This window comes from Nyctereutes procyonoides, unplaced genomic scaffold (genome assembly GCF_905146905.1).
Source record: "Nyctereutes procyonoides isolate TBG_1078 unplaced genomic scaffold, NYPRO_anot_genome, whole genome shotgun sequence".
Taxonomy (NCBI): Eukaryota; Metazoa; Chordata; class Mammalia; order Carnivora; family Canidae; genus Nyctereutes; species Nyctereutes procyonoides.
The window spans coordinates 46,318,171-46,346,126 of NW_026575042.1; the positions used below are offsets into that span (position 1 = coordinate 46,318,171).

Below are 27,956 nucleotides of genomic sequence, written 5' to 3' on the forward strand. Positions count from 1 at the left end.
CTAAAAATTTAAGGACACATATGATATGGTTTAGGCCCTTTGGAAAACACATAGAGATATTTATTATTGGTAGTTGATAGGTGCTTTCAATTTTATTGAGGATATATTTGTATTATATATATAAAGTTATTTATATACATTATGTATATTATATATATTATTTATATATATATAAAATTTTTCTTAGGCTAGTAGTAACCGTTTTAAGCACAGAATGTGATTTTGAAAAACCATCACAGATTAAGGAGCTGAGTCGCATTTGTTATTGTAAGTCTATTAGCTCTAGTTACACGTGCCATGTGTTTGTATATCTGTGTAGGTGAACAAGTACAGAGTGTCGTTGGAAAGTCTTGTGTATAACATTTAAATCAAGATCTAGAATTGGAAGCTTTGGGAAATCTGGTGACTACTCTGGACCCTTGCTTATAAGTCAGGCTGATTTAATCAGACATGGGGCTCATTTCTCAGAGATGCCGTGGAGACTGGTGAGACTGCAACCACTGGATCTTCTCCAGCATTATTCAAAGAGAAATTTGCCACTTATGTTAAGAATGTTTGCCTATGAAACTTTGAAATCGAGGAATTTCCAATTTATGTTCATATCTTGAGTATTCAAATGAAAAGAAAAAGAGTATGTGCTCTGACATTATACCATTTTTGCATTTTAGATAATTTCGTATCACAGTTTATAAGAGAGACTTAACATTCACAACTTATGTTGTCATTTGAATACCATGAGTTTGTTTCTTTTTTTTAAAGATTTATATTCATGAGAGACACAGAGAGGCAGAGACACAGGCAGAGGGAGAAGCATGCTCCCTGTGGGGAGCCCGATGCGGGACTTGATCCTGGATCCCAGGGTCAAGTCCTGAGCCAAAGGCAGACACTCAACCACTAAGCCACCGAGGCTTCCCTGAGTCTCTTAATAATTAAAAATTTGTAACACTAACTTGTTTATTTCCCTCTTCAACTCTAATTAAGATTTTTTGTACTTTAGAAACTACAGATAAATTGTTATTAATTAAAAATTTTACTGCACATAAATTAGGAAAGAAAAATAAATCAGTATTTCTAATGTTTCCCTTGTGAAATCTGTGTATATTTTAGCCTGTTTAAGTTATGTCCTTTTTACTACTGTTAAGATAGCTTCCTGTAGATCTTACTCTTTCTTCAGTGGTTTCATGAATTTTACCACTAGATGGTGATAGAGGGCTTGGGGGGGTATGGTAAATAATTTTTCATTTACCAGATGTTTGTATTATGCTGAAATTAGAAAATGTTTGATTCTAAGAAATATTTAAGCTTAGAATTCACTTGGGGGGGGCACCTGGGTGGCTCAGTCAGTTAAGCATCTGCCTTCAGCTCAAGTCATGATCCCAGGGTCCTGGGATCGAGCCCCACATCAGGCTCCCTGCTCCATGGGCAGCCTGCTTTTCCCTCTCCACCACTTGTGTGCATACGCTCTCTCTCAAATAAATCTTTTTAAAAAAGAATTTACTTAGGGATATTGAAATATTTTATTTTTCATCATGATATAGTGTCCTACTTAATCTCCATCCCCTATTTCCTCCATTCCATTCCCCCTAGCCACCTACTCTCTGATAGCCCTCAGTTCTCTAAAGTTAAGAATCTGTTTTCTGGTTTGTCACTCTCTCTCTGTCTCTCTCTTTTTTTTCCTTTGCTCATTTGTTTCTTAAATTCCATATATGAATGAGATCATATGGTATTTTTCTTTCTCTATTTCACTTAGCATTATACTCTCTAGCTCTGTCCATGTTGTTGCAAGTAGCAAGGTTTCATTTTTAATGGCTAATTAATATTCCATCATGTATGCATACCACATCTCCTTTATCCATCTATGCCATGGACACTTGGGCTGATCCCATAATTTGGCTATTGTAAATAATGCTTCAATAAACAGGAGTGCATGTATCCCTTTGAATTAGTCTTTTGTATTTTTTGGGGTGAATGCTCAGTAGTGTAATTCCTGGATCATAGAGTAGTTCTATTTTTAATTTTTTAAGGAAACTTGATATTGTTTTCCACATCAGCAGCACCAGTTTGCATTCCCACCAACAGTGCAAGAGAGTTCCTTTTTCTCCACATCCTCGCCTTATGTTTTTGAATTTAGCCATTCTGACAGGCATGAGGTGATATCTTATTGTAGTTTTGACTTCTATTTCCCTGATGTTGAGGAATATTGAGCATCTTTTCAGTTGAAGGATTGTTTTAAATATCACATTGCACAATTTTTTTTAACATGATATGTCCTTAGTAAGTATTTATTAATTTGCTAGCTGTTGTCTTAATGGTGTTTAGTCTGGGGGGAAACCAGGATTTATAAAATATAAGTGATCCCCAAACCTTATTGTCTCTTTGTTTTCTTATTTTCTTTCTGTAATATTATTTTTTCCTAGTACATCAGATTTCCTCTTGGAGGTTACAAGTTTCTGTTTCGGCTGCATTATCTTTGGCACGTGTGTGTGCGCAAATGCACAAACACAATTTTGCCTTAGCTATTTAATATAAGTTTATGGATTTTTGTGGTGACCCTTCCCTTGATTAATTGAGAAGCAAAATACTGGTATACCATATGGAAATAAGAATAGAATGGTATAAACGGTATAATGAATATAATGGAGTTAATAATACGCACACTAGCAGATTTCCTACAAGATCAGTTTAAGTTGTAGGAAAAATAGAAAATTAAAAAAAATTCTCTGAATATGTTTCTCATCTGCATAAAAGGGAAAATAACTAAGCTATTCATTGCTGAGAGGATCCTGAAAGTTTATGTAAGAAATTTTAGATTCCAAATCATTTTCAGATTATCAATAAATTTTTTATATTTAAAAAAAATCTATTTATTTGAGTGAGAGAGAGGAAGCGAGAAAGCATGAGGAGGGGGAGAGGCAGACGGCAAAACATGCGTCCCGCTGATCAGGGAGCCCCAGGTGGAGCTTGATGCAGTCAACAGCATAAACATTCACATTGAAGTGGGTAATATCATTTTGAGATTTTTTGACTGGGAGCTGTGATGCAGTGCAGAGAAATAGGGGATGGAGAGGATAAGATACGTTATCTGAGGCTGTTTTCCCAGCCACGCTGTTGCTCCTTCTTTTTATGTAGTGTAGCTGTAACTCCTCTTGGGCACCGTGGGAAGAATGAAGAATGGAAGAAGGACTTAGTCTTTCAAAGTGCCTTTTCGTTTTAGCTGATCTAAAACACAGTTTATTTTAACCTAGCTAGCGGTGCACAATGGATAGTAGGCTATGCCGATGACCAAATGAGGTGTGTATTAATTAATGTAATAGTGTGCCCCTAGGATTTACGAAATTGGAAACTTGATGGAGAAATGGGAATTTCAGTAGAAGTCCTCCAGTAATTATTTTAAGCATTTTGCTACCAATCCGTCTACCAAGCCTGACTCACCTACTAGGAATGTAGGAGTACCCAAATTCTGTTGGTGTTCTACGTGATGGTAGTCACACAAATAAGGGCATAAGTTATTCTTGTGCTCTTATTTCTGTGCACTTCAGCTTTAAGAATTGTGCAGATAGTTTACAAGAGTCTAATAAAATACTGCACTGTGTTACGCATGTGTCGGCTTTGTTGTCTCTTTGACCATATTTGTCAGCCAACTGGCAAACATGCTTTCAGTTCTCCTGTTTTAATGCTTGCCTCGCTCCTCATACAGTGTGAGGGACAAATGAGGCACCTAGTACTCAAGCAGCTGATGGCTTTGCAAAGAATGAAGGCTTAAGAGTATCTTGTAGAAGAAAATCTTCTAAGATTAAAAATGTCCCCTGGGTGCTTTTTTTTGTAATCTGTTGCACTCTGTCCTTTAACTTAAGGTGATATTTTCAAACTAATGAGAACAGTATTAAAGGAAAGACTATTTTGCTAATAGTTTTTCTTAAGTAGGCTCCACACCCAGTGTGGAGTCCAACATGGGGGCTTTAACTCACAACCCTGAGATCAAGACCTGAGCTGAGATCAAGAGTCACAGCCACCCAGGAACTCTAATTTTTCTAAAGTAAAGACTATTAAATGGATTTTTGGCAAGCCACATATATTTATTAACCAAACCTCCATCTTCTCGTCTCTACCCTTGCCCCTTGAGGATTTAGCAGCATAGTGCTACAATAATGGCAAACGTAGTGTTTTACCCAAGATCCACTTCTCTTAAGAGTCACATTTTTTTCCTCTCTCTGAAATAGCCTAAGTTTAAAATCAGTTAACCGAATTCAATCTTTGAAATACATCGCTCAAAAGATGGAGTTGAATCTTCTCCATCTTACCCCACACTACAAATTTCTTCTAATGTGCGTAGACATTTGTAAATACGGTGAAGGGATGATGGGCAAAGGTCGAATGTGTTCACAGATGGAATGACAGAAGGCTCAGCAATTAATATGTATTCAGTTACATCAGAAATAAATGAACCCAAATGTTCAACCTTATAGCTACATAGTTTTTTTCTCTAAACTTACTCTTCTTTCCAAAGTGGCTTCAAAGCAGCATTTCCTGGCAGATGGCTGCAGTGCACCGGCATTGCCCTGGCATTCTCTCCTCTGCAGTCTGCTCCTAGGACCCGAGTCACGAACCTGTCACTCAGCTACACACCGCCTCTTGCCTGTCTCCCTCTTTGGCGTGCCTTAATGTTTTGCTCAGTTCCAAATTACGCCCAAGTTTCTTACCGTTCTATTTCTCTTTTTTTCCGTATTTGAGAGACTGAAGCGAGCATAATCAAAAGAAACATTTATTTACATTCTGTACACTTTGACTTCAACAGACAAGTAGGCCTAGGGGCCTTTAACTCCTACACATCTGTATAATCATAATATATGCGGACTTCTGATCTTCTGACACTTTGCAGTGACCTGATGCTTTCGCTCCTGGTTCTGATATTTGATTTCTTGAATAGCCTTCTTGAAAATGACCTACACATGAAAAAGTAAATTATTGGATCCAGGCACACATTGCACGCAGACAAGAAAAGTGTCATTTCTTTGCAGTAATACAGAATTTTGTGTGCAGACTCATCTAAGAGTCTGTCTAAGTGACTGAAAGTGAAAGGAATCCTGCACAAGTGATAGGGTAGAAAGCAGGTAAAGAACACTGCCACCACCACCCTGATGCTCTGGTTATGTTTCCGCTTTCGGCTGGACTGGCTTATGAATTGCCTGCTGGATTTATGGATGTACCTGGATATGGCTATGTAGCATCCGATCAGTATCACCAGCACAGCCACAAACAAGCAGCTATTGACATAAATGACTGCTTGATGCCATTTGACTCCCAAGGGACTTTTAAGTTTCATGCAGTCATGAATATTTTCCTTGGTGAGTTGGCCATTTGTTAGAATGATGTTTGGCAAGGAAAGAACGGCCATGATCACCCAAACACAAATAGATAAGACCTTTGTGAAAGTTACGCTGTACATGCGAGAGTCCCCAAATGGCTTTACCACCTTTAGATAGCGGTCAATGCTTATTAGCCCAAGAAATACGATGGAAGTATACATGTTTGCATAAAACAGAACTGAAGTGTATCTGCAGAGGATAAACTTGAAGTACCAAGGTCCGAATCCTGCATCATGCACTATTCGAAATGGAAATGTCAGCGTCATTATGAGGTCAGCAACCACTATGTTTTTGAGATAAAATATGAAGCTGGTTTTATTCCTAATGTGGAAGAAGATCCACACTGCTAGACCATTCAGCAAGATGCTTGCCACAAATATAATGAGATAAAGCACAGGCAAGACGATAGTGTCAAATTCGTTGTTAACAGTGGTGTTCTTTCCGGGTCCATCGCTCATGTTACTTGGAGCGTGACTCCCTTGGCTGTGCAGCTCATTATCTGTAGGAGAAGTGGGGAGACATCATGTCAGAGCTTCACATGTGTGTCCCACAGACCACTAGTCTCCCTTATAGGCGACTGCTATTTGGGGCAGATTTAAAAAATGCCTTTAGCAATTTAAACAGTTACTGTATTGCATCTTTAGTGTTTTGAGTGACCGAAGTATTGGTGGCCTCTCTCCCAAGTCCTTATCCTCTTCCCCCAGACACATCGCACTTGAGATCCCTTGAGTAAAATGTGGTATTTCTGGTTCTTTATGTCAGTCTTTTGAAAATGCAAATAAACATACCATTATGACAATTATCCCGGAGGGCAACTTGTCAAAAACTGTTCTAGGCTGATGCCTGTTTTTATTATCAAGGCTACATTATGCCACTCGCACTTAGATAAACATTTTTAAACTTCTAACTTTTGGGATTTTTAGTTCATATTGCTGTATATCCCGTACCACTCCATCACAATCAGTACCATGTTGTGTGAGCATCATGGGTATTGTGGATCTCCTACTGAGGGGAGCAAAATCGTAGCAGGGGCTCAGGGCTCTGAGTCCACCACCATTTCCTTGCTGATGGACGCTTCCCACAGGCTGCTCCAGGCCGGTAACCGAGCACAGGAAGGAGAACTAAGACAAGACTTTTCTGGGACAGAAGACTTTCCTCTGACAGATGACTTTGGCTGGAAGACTCCTCAGTCTGCTGAAAACTTCTTTCATACCCCACTGTAGAGTGAATCTTCCTACTTAGCCTCCCTGCTCCGGCATCAGACTTGCATTTCAGCCTGTCATTCCTTGCAAGCATTTTCCCCTCCCAGTTGTTATATGTTGTCATCTGCCTCCGCCCCTTTAAAGCAGGACTAATGCAATTTTCAAAATGGACTTTTTGTATGTAAGTTTACAAGGAAGGTCGTTACTGAAATTTTACTTCTCACTAATGAATAATGTTCACTATAATGACAATTATATTTTGGAACGATATTGTTTCAGAGCTAACAACATTAATTTTGCCCTCATTTCTCTATATAACAGGCAGTGTAGTATATGTATTAGTTCGCTTCTTTGAAGAAATGAAAACAGGGAACGATAGTTTGATGATTGTAATCCAAAAACAGGTTCTTAAATTGCTGCCTGAAATTTAAGTGTAGGCTCTTCCCAAGTAACCTTGTCCTCTTTCTAATTCTTGCCCTTTATTCCATGCAACAAGTGTTTTTAAAAACTGGTTTTCCTGGCTGAAATACCCTTACACAGACTAGTAATTTATACCTGGACTAGCCTATTACGATGATACCCATAGCATTATTATGCTTTATAAGTTTAAAATGCCTGATTCAGCTACCATCTGTATTACTGTTGCCAGTTTCAAATATTGTCTTGAACAGTATCATTCAAGCCTATTTCGACTTAATGGAGTGTTGCATTCTTGGCTGCTTCTGCACCACAAGATCCCCATCGGCATCCGTGTTATTAGAAGCTTTCTAAGAGGTGCAGTTTTACCTGAGTGAAGATAGTGCTTGAATTAGTTTTCTCAATTAAACTATTAGCAGACACTTTGATCTAACCCAGAATGGAACCCTGTGGGAAATGGAGAGAGGGCAACCAGGTTCTAATCAGGGTAAGTGGCCCAGCCAACGGGCACAGACTGAAAATGGGCAGCCACATCGTATCCCGCTACAGTGGCTGTGCTTTGCAACAATTATGAATGGTTTTCAAAGCCATTATAATTAAAAAAAAGAATGGTTCACAAACTGCTGCATGCTCGGCCTGGAGTATTTCAACCCTTGGTGTTGACTGCTGCGGATGTCCACTGTGGAATGGAAAGACCCATACTTCCCAGGGTTGGTTAGGGATTGTGTGTCTGCCCAGTATGTCATTATATTTCAAAGTTTTAATTGTATGAAGAGGCACTCGTATTCAATGGTGATTTACTGATCAATTATGGTTGTTATTAAAGATTGGAGCCTTAAATCAGAATGTCAAAAATAGTACTTAACGAATATGGTCTCGTAAATGGCAAATATCAAGCACGAGTGGCCTTATTCCACAGTGGTTACTGTGGCTTTGGGAGTCTTGGGTTGAGCTTTGTTGATTCCCATGTCACCTCATGGTATTTGCTTCCTTAGTTTATGTATAGGATTAACATTTTGGAATACAGGACTTTTTAATTCAGTAGGATAGGCCTGGGCTTGGTTATCTCTTCATTCACAAATTCCACATTTATAATGCAGCTTAAGCAAATTAGTGGTTAAACTTGTTATGATTTATTTTATAAAATAATATGGTAATAGAGAGGAACAAAATGGTTCGTAAGCAGGATGAACCATCTGTGGATTGCCCTGGAAGGCTCAAAACTTCATATAGAGAGTTTTGTCTAATTGATTTTTTTTTTAAAGAATTAAGTCTATGTCATATTCTTCTTTGCTAGCCATTCCCATTATTTTCTTTTCTGCATCCTTGCCCCAAAATTTTTCCAAAGCTAGTGGGTGTGCTAGAAGCATTTCTGTGCACAGTGTTCCTGCTCAGGAACAATGGCCATCAAAAATAGGTGGCTGTCTTCACCCAGACCATTTTATCATGTTGTTCTTCAGTCAGTAAAAAACTTGGCAAAGTTAGGGAGCATTTTTAATGACAGGTAGCTTGGTGATTCAATTAAGAAAAATTAGAAGGTGTTTTTACAATGTAAAGGCTATTTTCTCACACACTCCTTGTTTATTAGGACGTTATTACCTGTATTATTTAGCTCAGAGCTTGATACAGAGTGATAATTGAGGGTGCAGATTTCTCTCCTCTCCCGACTCCTTTTAAATTAGATCAACAAAGGCGATGACAAAAGAACTCTAGTTCCATAGCAAATTAACATTCGGTGCCAGTGTGTATGTGTGAGTGGTATTGTAGTGCAGGTGTTGAGGGCTAGGATGTGGCTGTCTGGGCTGGTGTGTCAGAGAAATGCATGGGGTCTGTAGCCATACAGAGCATTAACCACATGTGAGTCCTGAATCGGCTAGTGCAGATAAAGGGCATTCTTGTCATTGCAGAAAGTTCTACTTGACAGAGCTGGTTTAGTCACTTCATAACTTTGTTAAGGGGAATAAACAGTAGCCGTTTTGCCAGATGTCCCAAGAGATAAATTCCCTGAATACATGATTTCGAGGACAGTCTTAGTAGGATGTTCACTCTGTACCTTAAAGTTGTTAATTACAATTTGTCTCATTAGTTGCAGTCACATTAAGAATGACGGAGTTGGTGAAGAACCTTGGTCTTTTTGCTTTTGGTATAGCTGCATTATCGCTCTTTGGGACGTGTCACTCTTTGGCACAAAATGTGAAGGTATCAATAGGTCACTGCTCTACTTGCCTGGTGGAATGAAACTCACTAGTCGTGCCAATTACAGGGAGTCCCTACCATGGTACAGCTGCTCTTGGATGGTCATCGTCAAAATAGTTACCCAGGAAAGGAGGTGGATGTGGTCTTTGGATTCCTGGGAAAGCTCAGTGAACGTTATTTTTTATATTTTATTTTTTTAATTTTAATTTTTATTATTTTTTTGAACCTTAGTTTTTAAACTATTACATCTGGAAAGTAATAAGTACTTTAGTTTGGTTATAAAAATCTTCCCCAAATGTTAATTCAATCTTTATTGTCCTTTTGAGATGATCCGTACAGGAAACAAAGCTTAGAATTAAGTAATAGCAAGTTAAATTTCTCTCAGTGATGCTCTCTGTTTGCTGTTTTATTTTTAATGAGAGGCTAAATGCTGATTTATTATTTTTATTCTTTTTAATTCTGATTTATTTTTGTTAATTAGTTCAGTGACCAATAAAATTCCCAAATTGTCACACAGTATAAAAACAATTATTGATCAGGGAAGATTTTCTGTGCGTTTTTTCTGATGGCTGGCTTACCTGGTAACTTTTCAAGTGTCAAGTTGAGCCCCATTCTTTAGCTGTGATGGATTGTAAGCAAAAATACGTGTCAGGAAACACTTGGGGATGGCTGCGGGAATGGTTTGGCATAGGTTATTCCTGGCTTGAGTCCTGGGCAAAAAAAAGAATGGGGATAAGTTAGGAAGGAATATGAACAGAATAATTTGATCTTTTCTTTCTTTCCTTTTTTTTTTTTTTTAAAGATTGATTTACTTTAGAGCACAAGTGGGGAGAGGGCAGAGGGAGAGGAAGAGAGAGAATCACATGCAGACTCCCCACTGAGCATGGAGCTTGATGTGGGGCTCAATTCCATGACCCTGAGGTCCTGACCCAAGTTGAAACCAGGAGACAGACACCTAACTGAGCCACCCGGTCACACCCATCATTTTTAAAAAATATATATATAAATATCCTTTTGAGGTTCAGAAAAGGCATACTACTCTTTGGATACGAACAGCTGTGCCACACGAGAGTTGCCTACTCTTATGTCCTCCTCCAGCCTGCGACAGAGCAAGGACCATTCTGTGTATGCTGCCTATCTAACACCAGTGTGTGGCCTTGGAAAGTCACTAATATCACTGTGACTCAGTGTCCTCATCTCTGAAATGAGAATGCTAATAATTATATCACAGGATTATCGTAAGGATTATGTGAAAGAATCCAAAAGTCCAAAAGACAGTTATCAGAGCCTGGGTCTTGGAATGCACTCAGGAGGTGTTAGCTTACATCTTCCCATCCCTGCTTCTACTGGATTTTTTCCCCTACCCCAACTTGAGCATATAACAAATGCACCTATGATGGGACTTATATGCAATCGGTGATTGTTAAAAAAAAAAAAATCTGTTTTCTTTTTTTTTTTGTTTTTTGTTTTTGGTTTTCTTTTTTCCTTAAAGATCTAGCACTGATATATGTAAGAGTGTTGTATATGCTCACGTTGTATATGCTTTCAATATCCTATGCTTATAATTTCTGCGGTTCTAATTCTGGGTTTACACTAACCAGCTGTGTGACCTCTATCAAGTCACCTGATGTTTCTGGAATTCCTCTGAAAACCCTACAAAATCTCTGTCTGGACTCTAACTTACATGAGTAGTATCTGTGTTTTCCTCAAGATTTCCCTTAAGAATTTAATATCATTTGAATGTGTGTCTTATAAGCCCCTGTGTTTCTCTGTGATCACTGCATTCCATCCAATCTCAAGGCATGATTAGGAATGAATAATTTAATTGGCTTTGAGTGATGGGGGTGTGATCTTGGCTACATTCCTGAACTTTTCCCAAGCTTTCAGAATTCCACACATTTTTATAAAGATTAACTGAGATCATATGTGCATGTAACACTGAATGCTATAAAATATCCCCCCCCCTTCTCTTTCAAGCAGCCCTCTCTATTCTTTGTTTCTGGGTTCTCCAAGGTATTGATTTTTTTTATTTTTTTTTAAATTTTTATTTATTTATGATAGTCACAGAGAGAGAGAGAGAGAGAGAGAGAGGCAGAGGGAGAAGCAGGCTCCTTGCACCGGGAGCCCGATGTGGGATTCGATCCCAGGTCTCCAGGATGGCGCCCTGGGCCAAAGGCAGGCGCCAAACCGCTGCACCCACCCAGGGATCCCTCCAAGGTATTGATTAAAAAAAAAGAAATCTTGAGAACTGTGGGCAAGTGTGCTGCTACAGTCAAATGGATTTATGGAGTGAATGGTTTGCAACAGGGGAAGTCACACTTGCTCATGAAACCATGTGAGACTCTAATGTCTCTTTACTGATTGTTGCTCATATACCATACATCTGCAAAGAGACCCCAAGTAACCTCCTCCCCTTTAAGTACAAAGCATATTTCTGGCTGATGTAAGCAGTTACATTGGCTGAGTCAGCAGGGAAAGAGCACTTTGCAGACAGAAGTCTATTGAAGAATTTCTCAGCAATAGAGAGGTACTTGTTTCCTTATCTGTTGTTTTGCCCTTGTTTTCTGTTCCCTGTTATCGCATGATGCGTAGGTGCTAGATTTGGTAGTAGGTGGAAAAAAATGGTTCGCAAATTTTTAGTGATTCCCCTCCTGGCCCAAATCATCTCTTTTAGAATTTAGATACCTTATCCATGCCTTATGTCGAACCGCTACAGTATGTAGTACGTAGTGGACACTAAAAAGGTAATTTTTTGGTTAATAGAGCACAGACGATGATGAGGGCTCTTAAGAGTCTTTTCCTTATTGGGTGCCAGTGTCAAGGGATTTTTTTAAAGTAAGGCAAGGAAGTGAAACTACTTTGTTTTTACTTACTAAAGTTTACTGGGAAAAATGACTGAAACAGTTTTCTAATCTTCATAATAATGATCCTTGGATTCAGTAAACTTTTTATTCTCAAATCCAGCTTCTCATGGAAACATTTCATGGAGTTTAACTGATAAATATATCCTGATTTTTACAAATCTCTCTTCCCAGGTTGTATGTTTCTTCCTCTTGACATATACCTTACTCAGTAACAAGAATTCCCATATGGCTTACCCCCTACTGGAAGAGGAACAGTGTCTAGAAGTGGGTCAGCCACAGGCAGCAACAAGAGAGACAGCAGACAGCCATTAAGGTGGACTCAAAAAAGAGACTTGGGGAAAAATATTTGAATATCACATTTCTGATAAAGGATTTGTATTCAGAATATACAAAGAATGTTAACAACTTCCTATTAAGAAAACAACCCAATTAGAAAATAAATGATCTAACGATTTGTATGGACATTTCACCCAGGGTACTTGAAAAGATGTTCAACATCATTAGTCATTAGAGATATTTAAATAAAAACCCACCATGACATGCTGTTTCATACCTGCCAGAATGACTATCGACAGAAAAGAGAATATCAGGTGTTGCTAAGGATGTGGAAGAACAAAGTATTATACATTGCTAGTGGGAATTTAAAATGATATGGCCACTTTGAAAACAGTAGTTTCTTATCAAGTTAAAACTAGACTTATCATATGACTCAGCAATTCCACTCCTACTATCTACCCAAGAGAAATAAAATGTATATGGTGGAGTGTGGTATATGTTGATGTTCCTCATCCTCAAAACCTCTAAACTGTTTTCCCTTTTCTCCACAGAAACCAATTTTTCTTTTGTCTTTATTTATGAATATTTCCTTCATCTCGTGGTCAAAGGAGTTTAAAACCTCAATACTCTATAGGGTAGCTCTTTTTTCTTTTTTTTTCTTTTTTTTTTTTTTTTCCCCTCACCTACTCAGTCCCTTACCTGGTCTTCCTCTTTTTTTTCTTTTGCTACTCTCAAAGACCTCTTCCAGAACAAGGCCCTCATAGTCTCATGTGTGGGCCACTGTCTTGACCTCCTCTCTGGTCTCTCTGCTTCTTTCCTCTCAAATTTCTCCTGCTGCTTGTTGCTGGATTCTTCTTTTTTAATAATTCAAGTAGTGATGCTTTTCTTTTTCTTTTTTTAAAGATCTTATTTATTTAAGAGAACATGAGCAGAGGGAGGTGGAAAGGGAGAGGGACAAGCCGACTCCCTGCCGAGCATGGAGCCAGACATGGGGCTCAATCCCAGGACCTGATCATGACCTGAGCTGAAGTCAACCCACTGAGCCACCTAGGCAGCCCAGTCATGCTTTTTTTTTTTTGCTTTCTGAACTTTACGATATGGTAGGGAAATTCTTGAATTACAGTTACTAGTCAAATAGTAGTTATTTTTGTCATTTTGAAGACCATGGAGTATGGAAGCCAAAAGATGTTGAGTTCTGATAATTAGGAGTTGGCAGTAGACTTTGGGATAAATTGCCCAAAATCTTTTGAATAATGTGTGCTCTAATATTAATTATAATAATAATAATAATAAATAACAATATCTGCTCTATAGCATCATTATATGGTTAAATTAGATTATTGATACATAAATAAGTGCTTTATATAAGTGTTTTTTGCTTGTATTATTTCCATTAATTCTCTCCTAGATGAAATTTAAAGATTATTTTCATTTGATTGGGAACTCCTTACATTACTCACCTGGCTGCCTCTTATGGCATGTTTAGCCCTTTGCTCTTCTTCATACTCATTCCTACTCTTGAGTGACCCCCTTTCTCCCCCTTTTCCCCTACCTTGGAAATAAATCTCTACCTCTCCTTCTTCAGTGTCAACCATAATATGACTTCTTCTTTAAGGTCATTTCCTGACAGCCTATTCATGTTCCAGCCTCTGGTATTATAAAAATGAAGAGGGAAGACACTAAGTGTCTGTCCTCAAGGGGTTTATAGTCTAGTTGAGGATCTAGAAGTAAAGAGACCACCAAGTATAGAATGAGAGGTTTGGGATACTATGGAAATAGGTGTACCCTGATGAGGGGAAGTGGGAATCAAGGAGGTTCTGCGGCTGTGGTGATACTGGCATTGTGGCAAGTTTGCTGAAGGTCTGGTGGGAAAGGAGCATGTAGAAATGCTGAGTGTGTCCAAAGAAGGTTCAGTAATCTGAGGATGATGTTAGCACTGAGTGATGGAGAGGTATGACATATCTGACGTATATTGAGGAATTAGGGGCTGACTGATGTTGCTGAAAAGGGAGGAGGAGTGTTGGCCTTCCAGGTATTTGAGATGTTAGGGCCAACGAAAGGAGGCTCATATAGAGGGATCAGTGGAGTTCTGGTTTGGGTTTGTTGATGTTAGGATGCTCACGTTTTATTCGTGTGATGTCTACTAGGTGGTTGAAGATACAAGGTTGGAGCTCAGTGCTTCTGACTGGTGATATAAAGTCAACAGAGGATCAGCTATGGAAAGAGCTATGGTAAAGGAATGAGATTGCCCAGGATGAATCTGTCCAGTACTGTGAGAATGGGACAGGGCTGATGTAGATGCTTTTAAGGAGCATCTTGGGGCGGTGAGGGGTGGCTGAAGGAGTGGCCAGAGAGTTGGGCCATTATTAGAAGAGAGTAATGTCCTGTGAACCACGAAGAGAGTTTAGTAAATGAGAAGCTATGACTTGTTATGTCTTGCAGGGAAATCAAATGATAAAGGACAGCAAAGTGCCATTGGATAGGATTCGGTTAACAAAGAGGTCACTGTTCATCTTTGCCAGGGCTGCACGTGTTGTACTGTGTGTGTACGTGCACGTGGTGGGGGGCGAGCAGGGGGGTGGCATAGGGCAGAAGCAGAGGCCTATTTACAGAGGGTTGAGTAATGTTGGTGAGGTGAGGATGTAAGGAAAGGACTTCAGATAACACTTTCAAAGAAAGCATGCCTGTGGTGGGAAGGAGAGAAAAGGTGGAAGGTAGACAGACATAGGATTGATTGAAGACTTTAACTTCTCATTTAATGCCTTGCATTTAAAATATTTTCTTGCTTGGCTTTATAAAACAAACAAAAAAACCACACACAACCCCCACTCCCACACACACACACACACACACACAAAAGAACAAACACACACACACACATACACACACACACACACAAAAACAGAACCCTTGTCCTTACTGCTAGCCAAGTATGGTGGCAGTGTGATAGAGTCTAGGTTTCAACCCCAGCTCTTTTACCTTCCAGCTTTCTGACCCTCCATTCCCTCGTGTATAAAATGAATATGATGATATGGCCATTATAGGATAACTGCAAGGTTGAAATGAGAATATTTGAGGAAGCTGGCATAGCTGCACAGGGTAGGGGCTATCTTGTTAGTTCCTGTTGTGTGTCATAGGGAATGGAATGGAATTCCATGGATGGAATCTATTTGGTGATTTATAGTTTGGACACAAGGTGAACCAAGTTCTTGCCGCCTTGTTTATGCTGATACTGTTAGGTGGTTTGTGGTCTCAGCCGCCCTGCGAGGAGCCAGTTGACTGATATTTTGGCTCTAAGAGCTTGCCCTTTCTCTAAGCCTCATCTGACAACCCCTAAGCTGCAGGGCTCCCTGTGTGGTTAAGTCCAGAGCAGCTGTGCATTGTGCATGTCCCAGCGCCTGCAGGGTGTTGCAATGAGAGTTGCTTCAGCGGTAGTAATGGCTAGGTTCCAGGACCTTGTTCATGGGCGGGAATCCTGTTGTGCCACCCTGTGCTCCCCCAGCTGAGGGCTGATGAAACCACTCAAGAATGTGATGTCTGTGGTAGGCCCAAGCTTCACAGCCATTCCTGAGGTTAGATGGTATCGATGCTTAGAGACCTGTTTTTTGTGTTTCTTTTTTTGCCAGCCTCCCATTGATATCCTCCTTTGACTATTTTGTTAATTATGTGGCTATGTCGTTGGCTGTAAGCTGTCTTTAAATGCAGGTGGTGGAAAAAGGACTAAGGTGTTCTCAGCGTCTCCTTTATCTTAGACCTCAGACTAGTTGCTTAGTGTCTCATACAATCCTCAGAACAGTTCTGTGACCTACGTGGTTTATCCCCTTTTCTTCCCCGAGGTGGGAAGATCCGAGGTGCAGACAGGTAATTAAGTTGCCCTGACTCACAATGCGAGTAATGGGTAGAGTCAGCATTCGTCTCCGATCTGATCGAAACTGAAGCTGCAGTTCTAATACGCTGCCCTGGGATAACAATGGAGAACGATTCTGGAGCTTAATTTTGGAGGGTAGAAAGTAGAAGAGGGTATAGGGCAGAGGTGGGTTTTGTTTTCCCTTGTCTTGCTGGTGAAGGAACTGCTAATCTTCTTTCACTGGAGATCTAGTTCTGCTTGGCCTGAAACAGTGTTAAAAAACTTCAGGAAATTTCACATAAGAACCTAGATTTGGATCCTCTGCTAAAAAATGAGATATGCAAACATCAACCATGAATAATCCAGCAGTATTAGCTGCCTCTTCCAGATGAGAAGTCTGCTCTCTGGCTTACCGGCTCACAGCATTTTCTCTTGACGTGCCTGGGCCGCCTCACTTGGGAGCATTACCAGTCTGATCCTACAGATACTTCATTTTGTAACTTTGGTCTGTTTATCATTTCATCTTCCGTGGCTACATTCGAACTATGTGGATCATCAAATGTTCTGTTTAGAACATAAATATATTTTTCTTCTTCCTCTGCCTCCTCCCTCCTGAGCCCTGATTTTTCTTGCTTTAGGGACCACAGCTTAGCATTCTTTCCAAGTGATGGTCCTGGTGCCTATAAGCAACCCAGAAAAATAGTGGCCAGGGACCTTATTTAGTTCCCACTGCAGAATTATTAATGGTCTAGGTGAGCTATTTTTCTCTGTGCTCACCCCTGTGCCGGGGTCTTTAAGTAGACCACCCTACTGCTTATTGTTCAACAGCTTTTATGGGTGATAGAACTGAGATTCTGGGTCCAAAGGAAGGAAAAATTATAAAAGCTGGAGGAGAAGCATGAAGTCCGGTGTGTTGGATGTCTAGCCGTCTGCTGTTTCCCTGGAAAGGGGGATGGGAGGACCCAGGGGAAGGATCAGCATCCAGCACTGCTGAACTGCTACCCTGGGCACATAGCCTTGTCCTTAAAATTCACTGTTAGACATCAGCATGGTTGGCAAGCCCCTTGTGCCTAGCTGGGGAAGCCCGCCTTAGCAGCTGTGCCCACTCGGACACAGCGACGCCTTCATTCTTTCTGGCTGCACAGGGTCCCCTTATTGCCTCTCTGATCAAGATCTGAAAGATTAATGTCCATTAAGTGCTTGCTCTCTGGTTCTCCCTGGTTTCAGCTGTCCATCATTTGGTGGAGTGATTACTTGGTGGAGTGATAATTTGGTGGCAGTGGTTGTCGTCTCTTATTTGTCTTCCACTTCCCAGTATGATCTTTAAAGGCTCATATCTGAACTTGTAAGAATTTCAGACCTGAGGGGTTTTGTGAAGTGCTTTTCTATAAGAAAAGCTATACTAAAAGAGTAGCTCATATGGGAATACTGCAGCAGTATCCTTAAAATTCAGTGGTAAAGATATAATGCTCACAAAAAACATCTAATATGAAGTTTCTGCTGAAAGGGACAGCCTCTCTCGCATTTGGAATTGCCTGTAACCCAAGAGTCTCTCCCAATTTAAACTTGATGGGGGGGGAGGGAGGGAGGGTGGGAGGAAGGGAGAGTTTTCCAACACTGTTAGCAGCTTTGCTGGAGGCCTTGGGAAAGAAACAGGCTATCTCACTGAATACAATCCACTTGTTTTTGTAATAAAATTAGGTCACTGTCATCATAGGGCACTTCATTAATGCATAGAGTCACATCCCAAAGGTGTTAGAATGTAAAGTACACAGTCCTTCATTCAGGTTGTTCAGGTACTACTCTAAAGATTTCAAAGTTGCACTTGATACGTATAGCCTACAATTATGTATATTTGGGTTCACATTGAGATTTAGCATTTTTTTTTTTTAGGTGACCTGTGACTACTTGTTTTATAAATATTTATTTTAGGAGTGATGTAAAGTGGGTTGTAAACTCCAGGACGACAAGGCTTGTGTCTAATGCTTCTATATAACTTTAACCCCAAACCCAGTTACTCCCTTTGTACTGGAGGAACCTTATTAGATTCAGCAACCTGCCCAGCATCACCCACAGTGAGAGGCAAAAGCCAAGAAATGAGTTTCATTTTTTTGTGACCCCAGAGCCTCTTAGCTTATGCTGGTTGGCTTGATGAGTGGGAGCTCAGAAGTAGCCTGATAATGTCTTAGACCTCAGTTCAGTGGGTAGGTATTAAGTTTTAGGGATCTGTGGGTGGCTCAGCGGTTTGGCGCCTGCCTTTGGTCCATGGCGTGATCCTGGAGTCCCAGGATCAACTCCCACATCGGGCTCCCTGCATGGAGCCTGCTTCTCCCTCTGCCTGTGTCTCTGCCTCTCTCTCTCTCTCTCTCTCTCTGTGTGTGTGTGTGTGTGTCTCATGAATGAATAAATAAAATCTTTTTTTTTTAAAGTATTAAGTTTTAGACTCAGTATTTAAGTCTGTGGCCCTGAACAAAACACTTTATGTCTCAGAGCTTGAACTTGCACATCTCTGAAATGAGGAAGGTAAGAAATGCCTGGCCTAGCTCCCAAAGGTGCTTTGAGAAGTCATGAGATCATATATACAAAGTCAATTTTATATTTTTAAGTACTATAATACTACAGGGGTGAACCATTGGGAAATATCTTTTTTTTTCTGCTCAATAATACACTTTTTATTATCATCTGGTTAAATTTTACGGTTCACTGAGTCAAAGTGTATATTTTTATTTTCTGTTTAGGCCAAGTCTAATTTATGTAGAGCAGAATTCTGCATTATTGGTATAGAGGAGGCTGGCTAGAGGGGTTAATTAAGGGCTATAGTTTTAAAAACCAGAGTAGTGGTTTTAAATGGATATGTGAGCCAAATGTATTTCAAGTAACTTTTGGTTTCTTAAAAAAAAAAAAAAAAAGACGTTGTCAGAAATATAGGATCCCAGGTGACATGTTTAGATCCTGAAGGATGCTTTTCACAAGCTTAGGCAGATATTATTTCTTGTTTTAGAAGGGCCATTCCATGGCTTATGCATTGTACTTAAGAGTTAACATTGTTCTTCCTGGTGGTGGTGGTGATGATGGTCTTCACCGTTCAATAGGATCATCCTTATGGTTTTCTAGCTGTGGATGAGGGGTGGTAGGTATTCTCAATAGAATACCTATCAGTAGAGTGGGTGTCAGGTTAGCTACCCTCATTCTTCAGATCACTGTTTAATCAAACTGTAATATTGTTTAAATTAATTGAATAAGACTGATTCCTAAGAGACAAGTCCTCCTTCAGTCTCCTCCCTTACCTTCATTTATAATAATTCTGTAATGAGGTCTTCAACACTAGCTGATATCTCACATTTTTAACAGCATCAAACCCTTACTGTTTATTTTATCCTCCTATAACAGCAAGAAATAAATTCCCCATCCCCCATACGTATGTAATAAAAGGATTTGGCATCACATAAAATTAATGTCATGTATGTATGTGTGAACACACACTCAGCACATATGCATAAGTACCCAAGTGACATTTTCTTTAAAGTGATCCCTACCATCAACTTCACTGGTAGTAAACCTTATTTTTAAAACAGTGATTCTCAAAAAACAAAAAACAAAACCAAAAAACCAAAAAACCAGGGGAAAAAAAAAAAAACAGTGATTCTCAAACTAGTGGGACCATTTAGATCAAAATAATTCTGGGTTGACGTATAATGACAATAAGTTGCCCAGCTCGGAGAAATAAGTAATCTGTTTGTATCATTGTAATATTTCTCAGGTGTGTTTTGTTTTTCCCTTGCCTGTCACGTTTCCTTCCATTACAGCCCTCACTAGCCTCCTGTCTTGTACACAGCACATCTCAAGCGCCCCCTGCTCTGTCTGTACCCTGGTGACCTGATCTTGTCTACTTGTCAACTTTGCAGCTCCCACACTCCTGTACCAGAGCCTCCCTGTCTGTCTCTCCCTTGTCCACTGGCAAGCTTTCAAGTCTAAGTCCTGCGCCACGTCTTTTCAGAGCCTTCCATGTTTCCCCTGTACTATAGCTGTGCTCCTCAGTCCCTGGTATCTGCCTGACTCTTCATATCTTCAGCTTGTTTGCCCAACTGTCCCTCAATCCTTCTATCTCCAGAGTCCGGCAGAGAACTTGAAGACAACAGTGTGAGGCTCAAGAAATACGTGCTTTAATGTTAGGCTCTTGTGGAATGTGGCCCCCTGTGACCTAATCGTATCTTACTGGAAATCTGCCACTTTTTATCTTCATGAGCATCTTCTTTTGCCGTCTGAAGTAGAGGAGTACGGCCTACGGAAGAGAATAGGAACTAGCAGCTGATCTCATGTAAGACATGGCCAAACACTGGGAGGATGACCCATCAAACACCAGTCCTCTGGTGTTTCTGAACAACTCACTCTGAAGTAAGGGGACTCGAGTGGAGGGTTTCAGATTCAAAGGTAGCCCCATAGGTAATGTCACTGAGGAAAGTGAGCCAGGTAGAAGAACACGTCAACAGTATAGTATTGCTAACGAAATACAGCTAACAGCCAAAGCATCGGGGAAGGTAACCAGCAGGGCTGGGGACTGCATGATCTGGGGGTGTCGCCCCACTGAGAGTCCCTGGATTGTTGCCACACAGGTGTGTGGGTCAGTTACTACTCGACTATCTGGTGTAGAAGAGAAATGGATTTTTACATAAAATTACATAAATTTATAATTACGGGTTAATTTTGTTAACACATTGGGCAGACCAAATACAGTTTGCTTGTGGGTTATGGTTTGTGATATCAGCCTTCATGGTGGGGCTTCCAGGCCTCACCTTGGAGTTTTTGTCCATTTCTGAGTGGGATCAAGAGCCTTGTTACCAGATTCCTGCTCCAAACCTCTCCCTCATTTTTACTAATTTCCCCTCACTATTTTCCTTTTTAACTGAGATCGATGAGTTTGTAAGACAAGCTTAGAGACAGTTTATTGGTTTTCAGAAATTAATGGTACTGTATTTAATTTGTGGTACTCTTTCAAAATGCTCTAAATTTAAAAAAAAAAACCGTCTAAAGTTTCTTCTTATTGCTGACGTACTAGGTTGAACCACATGGAAATATTATTCTTATAGTCAAAGTGGCATTTTCATATAGTTCAACCTACTGTGCTTACCACTTGAGAAATTTCGAGAGTTGGAATGTATTATTTACTGCAGCATGAAATTAGGATGTTTTTGGCAAAAGGGGATATTGGTGTTGAATAAATACAATGGAAATATCTCTTAAACAGTGATAATATCCTGTTACATGAATATAGCAGTTGACCGTATTGCTGGCATCCACTGTTCTTTCATTCATTCATTTTGCTTCCTATGGTGTGGGCACTACATAAATGCAAGACTTTATCTTGTTTAAAGTTTTTGTCGTGTAGACCTTTAAAATGTTCGGTTGAAACAACCAAAAAATAATAATCGTAACTGTGATTATTTAAGTATCGTGTGTTAATGTCTGCCCTGAGTAGCCGCGCTGTACCTAGTCATGATATGAAGGACTGTCTTTCTTGGCAAAGGTATCCAGTAAACAATTAATTTTGGAGTCTTTCCCACTCCTCTTTTAGCCAATTTGTCAAAATTGGTTTGAGATGCCCATTGATGATTTGTTTTCAGTTTCATTTGTAGCCTTTGAGTCTGGTAGGTAGGAGGAGGAAGAGGTTTGGGCAGAGAGGTCATCCATCCCAGAAAGATTGTGGCCAGTCCCGTGGTGCCTACAGTCTAGAGGCAACTCGTGTCCATGCGTTACTTTCTCGCATCCCTTCCATGAGCTCTCTGCCCAGAGCCACACAGCTGGGTGCTGACAGCCCAAGGGTGTTCTCTTAACACTCTTCTTCCTTCGACTAGGTCAGAAGCATCTTTAGTGCAGGGATCATCAATTATTTTACTTGAGCTGCCCTCTATTATACTGGCTCCTGCTTTTGAAGGAGCCAGAATCTCAATCTGTTCAGTACCCTTCAGTCCTTAAAATGGACTTGAAAAGCAGAGTTTGACCCTATTCTCGTGCCTCTGGAGAGTTGCCCTGATGGCTGAAGGCCAGTAGTATCTCTGACCTGAGAGCACGCTCAGGCTCTTGGCCAGCCCTCCTCTGGCAGCAGCAGAGTCTGTGTTACTATCTTGTTCGGAACAACAGTATTAATAAGAGGAAGCATTTGGCAAATGCTGGTTAATACTATTGTGCCCATGGGACTGTTCTGAATTATTTAGACACAACTTAACTAAAGAGACATGGGACTCAAGCTGCAGATCTGCCGTTTACGTGGGCCAGGTTATCTAACTCCTCCTATGCCTCAGTTTTCTTTTCTGTAAAACATTCATCCTTGGATTGAGTTGACGATTGAATGAGGTGTTCCCACAGTATTATCCATTTGATCCTTATAGATCGTTTTACTGGTGCTTGGCATACAGTAAGCACTCACTATTTAGATGCCACCTGAGTGCTAGTAAGAAGAATATCGCCCCTGCCCTTGTTCAAATAAACTGAGGCTTAGAGGGCTTTCTTCAGCAGGTAGGTGAGTGTGAGAGCCCAGGTTATTAACACACCTAGTGAGATCCGGGGCCTGGATTTGAACACAAGTCATTCTGAGTGTTGTGCCCTTAACTGGTCTGCTGCTGCCACTTCCACATAATTTGGGGGTTCATGTGCTGATACAAGGTTGTGTCTCCTTTGGGAAAACTATGAAGTAGAGGAGCTCTGTAGTAGCAGGCTAGGTACCCAAGACAGCGGTTTATCTCCTACAGTCAAGCAGGACAGGGACTAAACCACAAGTCTACATAATTTTGCTTACAAACTATGCACAAAAAAAAAAAAAAGAGGTCAGTAATAGCACACAGCACGTTTACTCAGCACCAGCAAAGTAGTGACTAATAGCACAGTTGACTGCAGATGGACCTGCCAGGGCCAGAGAGCTCTGTGTTTGTGCCTTTTAAACTTCACTTTGCTCAGCTGTAAAGTGGAGGTAATAGCAGTATACACCTTACAGATGAGTGAAGGTATTTTTTTTTTATGTGAATTAAACTATGCAGTGGTCTTGGGCATAAAGTAAGGCATCAGTGTATGTTATGATTGTTGTTTTAGTATTAAGACTGGAAGGGCAGTTCGTACCATATGAGTTTTACCTAATACATTAGAAAGAGTCATTTAAGGAGTTACCTTCTCTTTCCAGAATGATAGAAATTCTTATTAGAAATTTCCTTATTAAAGAGTCACTGATAGGAATGACTCATTGTGATGTCTTTTGACAAGTGACACTTAATCAGCACTCTTCTTCAAATGCATTTAGTATAATTTTTTTTAACTTTGGTTAATAAGAATGTTAATAAAGGATGAAACGCGTGGATTACGTACAAAGACGGAGAACAAACTCTCTTCTGCCCATTTTTGCCACATAAGGAGGAAGAGTATTTAGAAATTGTTGCCAGGTGAGGGGCACCTGGATGGCTCAGTTGGTTAAGTTTCTGACTCTTGATCTCAATTCAGGTCTTGATTTTCAGGGCTGGGAGTTTAGGCCCTGCACTGGGCTCCATACTAGGTGTGGAGCCTACTTAAAGAGAAAAAAAAATATATTTATATTTATATTTATTTATATTTATTTATTTTTATATTTTATATTTATATTTATTTATTTATATTTATATTTATATTTATATTTATTTATTTTATTTATATTTATATTTTATTTATATTTATTTTATATTTATTTATATTTATATTTATATTTATATTTATATTTATATTTATTTTATTTATATTTCCTGGTGAGAAAGGAGCTTGGCTTTGACTCTTGGCCTGAACAGAATGTTTCAGTCTTGTTTCTTATTCACCCTGATGTTTTATAAGTGGTTCACCTCAACCACTTTCTTTTCTTTTTTGAAAGTTTTATTTATTTATATTAAAACAATTTACTTAAATTCTAGTTAACAAATAGTGCAGTATTGGTTTCAGGAGTAGAATTCAGTGATTTATCACTTATGTACAACCCCCAGTGCTCATCATAACAAGTGCCCTCCTTAATCCCCATCACCCGTCTAGCCTAGTCCATCCCCCACCCACCTCCCACTGTCAACCCTCACCGCTGATTGTTCTCTATTGTTAAAACTTTATTGTTATGCCACTGCCCCCCCCCCAGTCCAATCTCATAAGGTCATGGTTGCCTCTGTTTTCCCCTCTCTGCTTTCAATGGTCTCACAGTACAAGAACTGCAGGTAGCTGTTGTATTTGTATTAATGCAACACTTTCTACCAGAGAAAGTGGGAACAAAATGTGGTCATCTCCATCTTGGAGAGGGGGAACCTGGAACCTCAAGAGGCTGAGATTTGATTAGCATTATGTAGTTGGCTGGGACAGAAATGGAGAGGATGAGTCCTGCTGGCTCCACCCAGTCTCCTCCTTTGATCCAATCCTTGGTTCTTGATGACCAATCCTAGTACCTGCGCATATCACCTGGATTGTGGGAATCTAGAGGTGCAAGGGCCCTGTCCACCTACTCCGATCCCCCCATTTTACTGTGAGGGATGGCAGCGAACTCCTGGAGAAGTGAGAGGCTCGCCCAACTCTCTCTGATAACTTTGGGCGCAGTCTGCATTTTGCTGCGAGTCTTGGATCTTCAGCCCTAAATCAACCTACTGTCCCCTGCCTGTGCAGAGAGCGTCTGCCCTGGAGACTGTGGACTACTCCCAGGTGATTTTTAACCCAGTTTCACCTCACTTCTGTTTTGCCCTCACCAGGAGAGGCTTGGAGGGGGTTTTATGGGTTTTCCTCATTTTCCTATTTGGAGGTATACAAAGAACAAATGACCATTCTTGTCTACTTCTTTATGTGAAATTTCTGTGGCATTTTCGGAGTACAAGTCTAAGCATGAATATTATTCTTGAAAGAAGTGAAACCCTAAGATAACATGGAAGGAAGAAAAGCAGGCCGACTCAGGAGAGGGCTTGCACACCGTAACCTAAATAAAAACATCCATTCTCATTTAGTCTCCTTTCACCGACCCCCTCCCTGAGTGCAGTAATCCCTCTCAGCACACTGTCTCTGGGTAGGAAATTTCTCCTCAGCCTCTTCATGAAAGTTATGATTTTCTGACTAATTACTCCCCCTCTCCCTCACCCTTGGCCTACATCCTTAAACATGGTATTCAGGAATCTATTGCTCCAGCCACTCTGCCTTCACCTACATATATCAAAACCATTTTCAAGTAGGTGTTAGAAATGATAGTCTTAGCAAAGAGCTTTGTTGAAAGACTAATAAGAGAATCTCCTTGATTCCTAATTTCAAGAAGGAAAGATTTTTGTTAACCTCAGAATGGCAGAGATGATCACGATGCACGCTGTGAACAGTGTCTGGCTCTCCCTGCCCCCTAGAGTTTTGGTAATAGAGAGTTGATGTTTTTGCTGTTTATGTTGGTTGGTTAGTAAGTTGGAGCCTCTAACTAGAAATCTGAAAGAAAGCTGTTGTTGAAAGTGTTAATACACCTAACAGGAGAGCAGACTCCTCTCGAGAGTACGATATGAGGTTCCGTGGTAGATAAATGTTGATCTAAATAAATCAAAAGTCACCCTACTTTAGGCTCACCTATCTTGCAACATCTTTATTATAAATTCGACAAGTTTAAATCTCCACACTTGCTTTATGTTGTCTTCAGTGAAGCAAAAACTTCCCTAGTTTGAATATGAACCAGAAGTACAGTGTTCGAGCCCTTTGTCAGGAGCCGGGCAGTTTTTTCAGTGCCTTTGGTGACATGTTTTAACATGATCTCTTAAGGAATTGGAATGAGGATGGCCCTGTTCTTTGTGGCACAGTGAGAAAGATTGAGATTTTTATATCAAATGAAGCAATTTGGACAGAAAGACATCCTTTTTCTCTTGATTTCTTTTTTTTTTTTTTTCCACTTATCATGAAATACATTTCAGGTCTTGGAAAATAATTACCAGAGACTATAGATTTTACTCATCTAATACAGTAAATGTGATTTAAAAAAAAAGTCACTTAAATATAAGTGGTTCCCAAATCATCGTTTCCGCTTCTGAAGTTACTATACACAATTTACATTTTCCGCCCGCCCGAGTTGGAAGCAGTGAACCTCCATGAAGAACATATGGCCCCTGTTTTGGAATGTGGTGCCTCCCAGGGAGGACTTACATTATCTTACTCAGTTAGTATTCTAATTTCTACTTTTTCTTCAGAGCTCAGATTTAAGCAGAAGGATAATTACAGTCTCAATCAGTGCTGTGTTCTATCCACCACAGCTTTTAAGAAAATTAAAGAAAATTTTTTTGCTTTACCTTTCATTGCGGTGTCTGGGTGTCCATTCACCTGATACGGTGTCTTCAAGTTGAAACAGGCTTCTCAACTCTAATTAAGAATAAGCCTTGAAACTATGGTTGGCAGAGAAGTGGGTTTTCTGGCACAGCGTGAAAAATAAGCATTTTTCTCCCCTGTCAGAGAAGGTGGGTTCTCCCCAGGGCCCCTTGCGAGTGTCCTTTGAGGCACCCTTTCGGATTGTCCTGCTCCGAACAACTGGAGCAACTTGCTCTCTTGCTCATGTAAGTGACTCACATCTGAGAGTAGGTGAGATTTGTAGACTGGGGAAGAGCATTTCCTGAACTTGCAGGAATCAGACGGTGATTCACCTGAAGGGAACACAGAGGGCTGGAGCTCAGAATGCCAGAGGACTGTGGAAGGGAGGGGGAGATGAAGTTTCAATCAGTCCCGGTGTTTAGGTCATTTTTTTCTTTTTCTTTCTTTCCCTCCCCCCACCCCCACCCCCTTTTTGTGGAGGTGGATGAGCTTCTTCCTATTGCTAATTAGAAAATACACATACTGCCTTCCTGCCAATTAAAGCTTGGGTTAAAAGAAATCAGATATTTTAAGAAAGATAAATCCTTTAGGATACTATACTGTTTAAAAACTAAAATTGAAATGTGCTTATACTACGAATTAATAACATTGGAAACCTGTTGTCTTATTCAAGGATGTGCGGAGATCTGTAGACCTATTTTTACATAGACACAAATGTCAGTATTCACAATATTTTAAATATATTTACTTTGGGGAGCTAATCCCTTGAATTCCATGTTTAAAGACAAAAAACTTTTATTCTTTAAAAAAAACTTCCCATAATATGTTTGCACCATCAGATCTTTTTTTCATATTTGTAATTAATTTTAGATCTTGCAGATAAAAATCTCCAAATGTTTGCAAGATTTTGCAGCATTCAAGCAAATAAGTAAATAAATAAAATTTCACCAAATGGAATCAAAACCTGTTACTATCATGGGAGAAGATAAATGAAAATAATAAATGTAGAATCTTTTTTGAGGGGTACTTGGTGGTTGAGTGTCTGCCTTTGGCTCGAGTCATGATCCCAGGGTCCTCTGCCTGTGTCACTGCCTCTCTCTGTGTGTCTGTCATGAATAAAAAAAAAAATAAAATCTTTAAAAAAATGAAAAACTTTTTTTGAAGTTATAAATCAGTAATAGGAGTTACTTAGTGTTTGCTTATGCCTTAAAGAAATTACGCACATACAAATACACACACACACATACACACACTAATTGGTTTTCTTTCTGTTAATACAGAAAAACAAATAGGTGTTTAAATACTAATAGTTGAATATCAGCATTATGCTTCTATTGCTTATTCATAAACAAAAACAGAACTACAATTTTTATGGTCCTCCATTCCCTTCTGTTTAGGGGGGATTAAGTTATTGATAAGTTGGGATCCCTGGGTGGCGCAGCAGTTTAGCACCTGCCTTTGGCCCAGGGCGCGATCCTGGAGATCC

The 27,956-nt window shown here is 39.9% G+C and overlaps 2 protein-coding genes across 2 annotated transcripts in view; one reads left to right on the forward strand and one right to left on the reverse strand.

The window, feature by feature from the left end:
• Positions 1-27,956, forward strand: part of MED12L (mediator complex subunit 12L) — a 317,933-nt gene that overhangs the window by 180,806 nt on the left and 109,171 nt on the right.
• On the reverse strand, positions 4,747-26,827 carry GPR87 (G protein-coupled receptor 87). The gene is made up of 3 exons (XM_055321580.1): positions 26,455-26,827; positions 9,760-9,891; positions 4,747-5,865 (listed from the first exon to the last, which is right to left on the reverse strand). The coding sequence occupies exons 2-3, from the start codon at positions 9,791-9,793 to the stop codon at positions 4,823-4,825; spliced, it is 1,077 nt and encodes a 358-aa protein (XP_055177555.1). The 5' UTR covers positions 9,794-9,891; positions 26,455-26,827; the 3' UTR covers positions 4,747-4,822.

What these genes read in the sequence shown, in the direction of transcription:
- GPR87 (XM_055321580.1), bottom strand. Translation starts at nt 9,793, where the DNA reads ATGGGGCTCAACTTGACACTTGAAAAGTTACCAG. An exon ending in GACACTTGAAAAGTTACCAG is followed by an intron (nt 5,866 to 9,759) that starts GTAAGCCAGCCA and finishes CTTCTCCTACAG; the next exon opens with ATAATGAGCTGCACAGCCAA.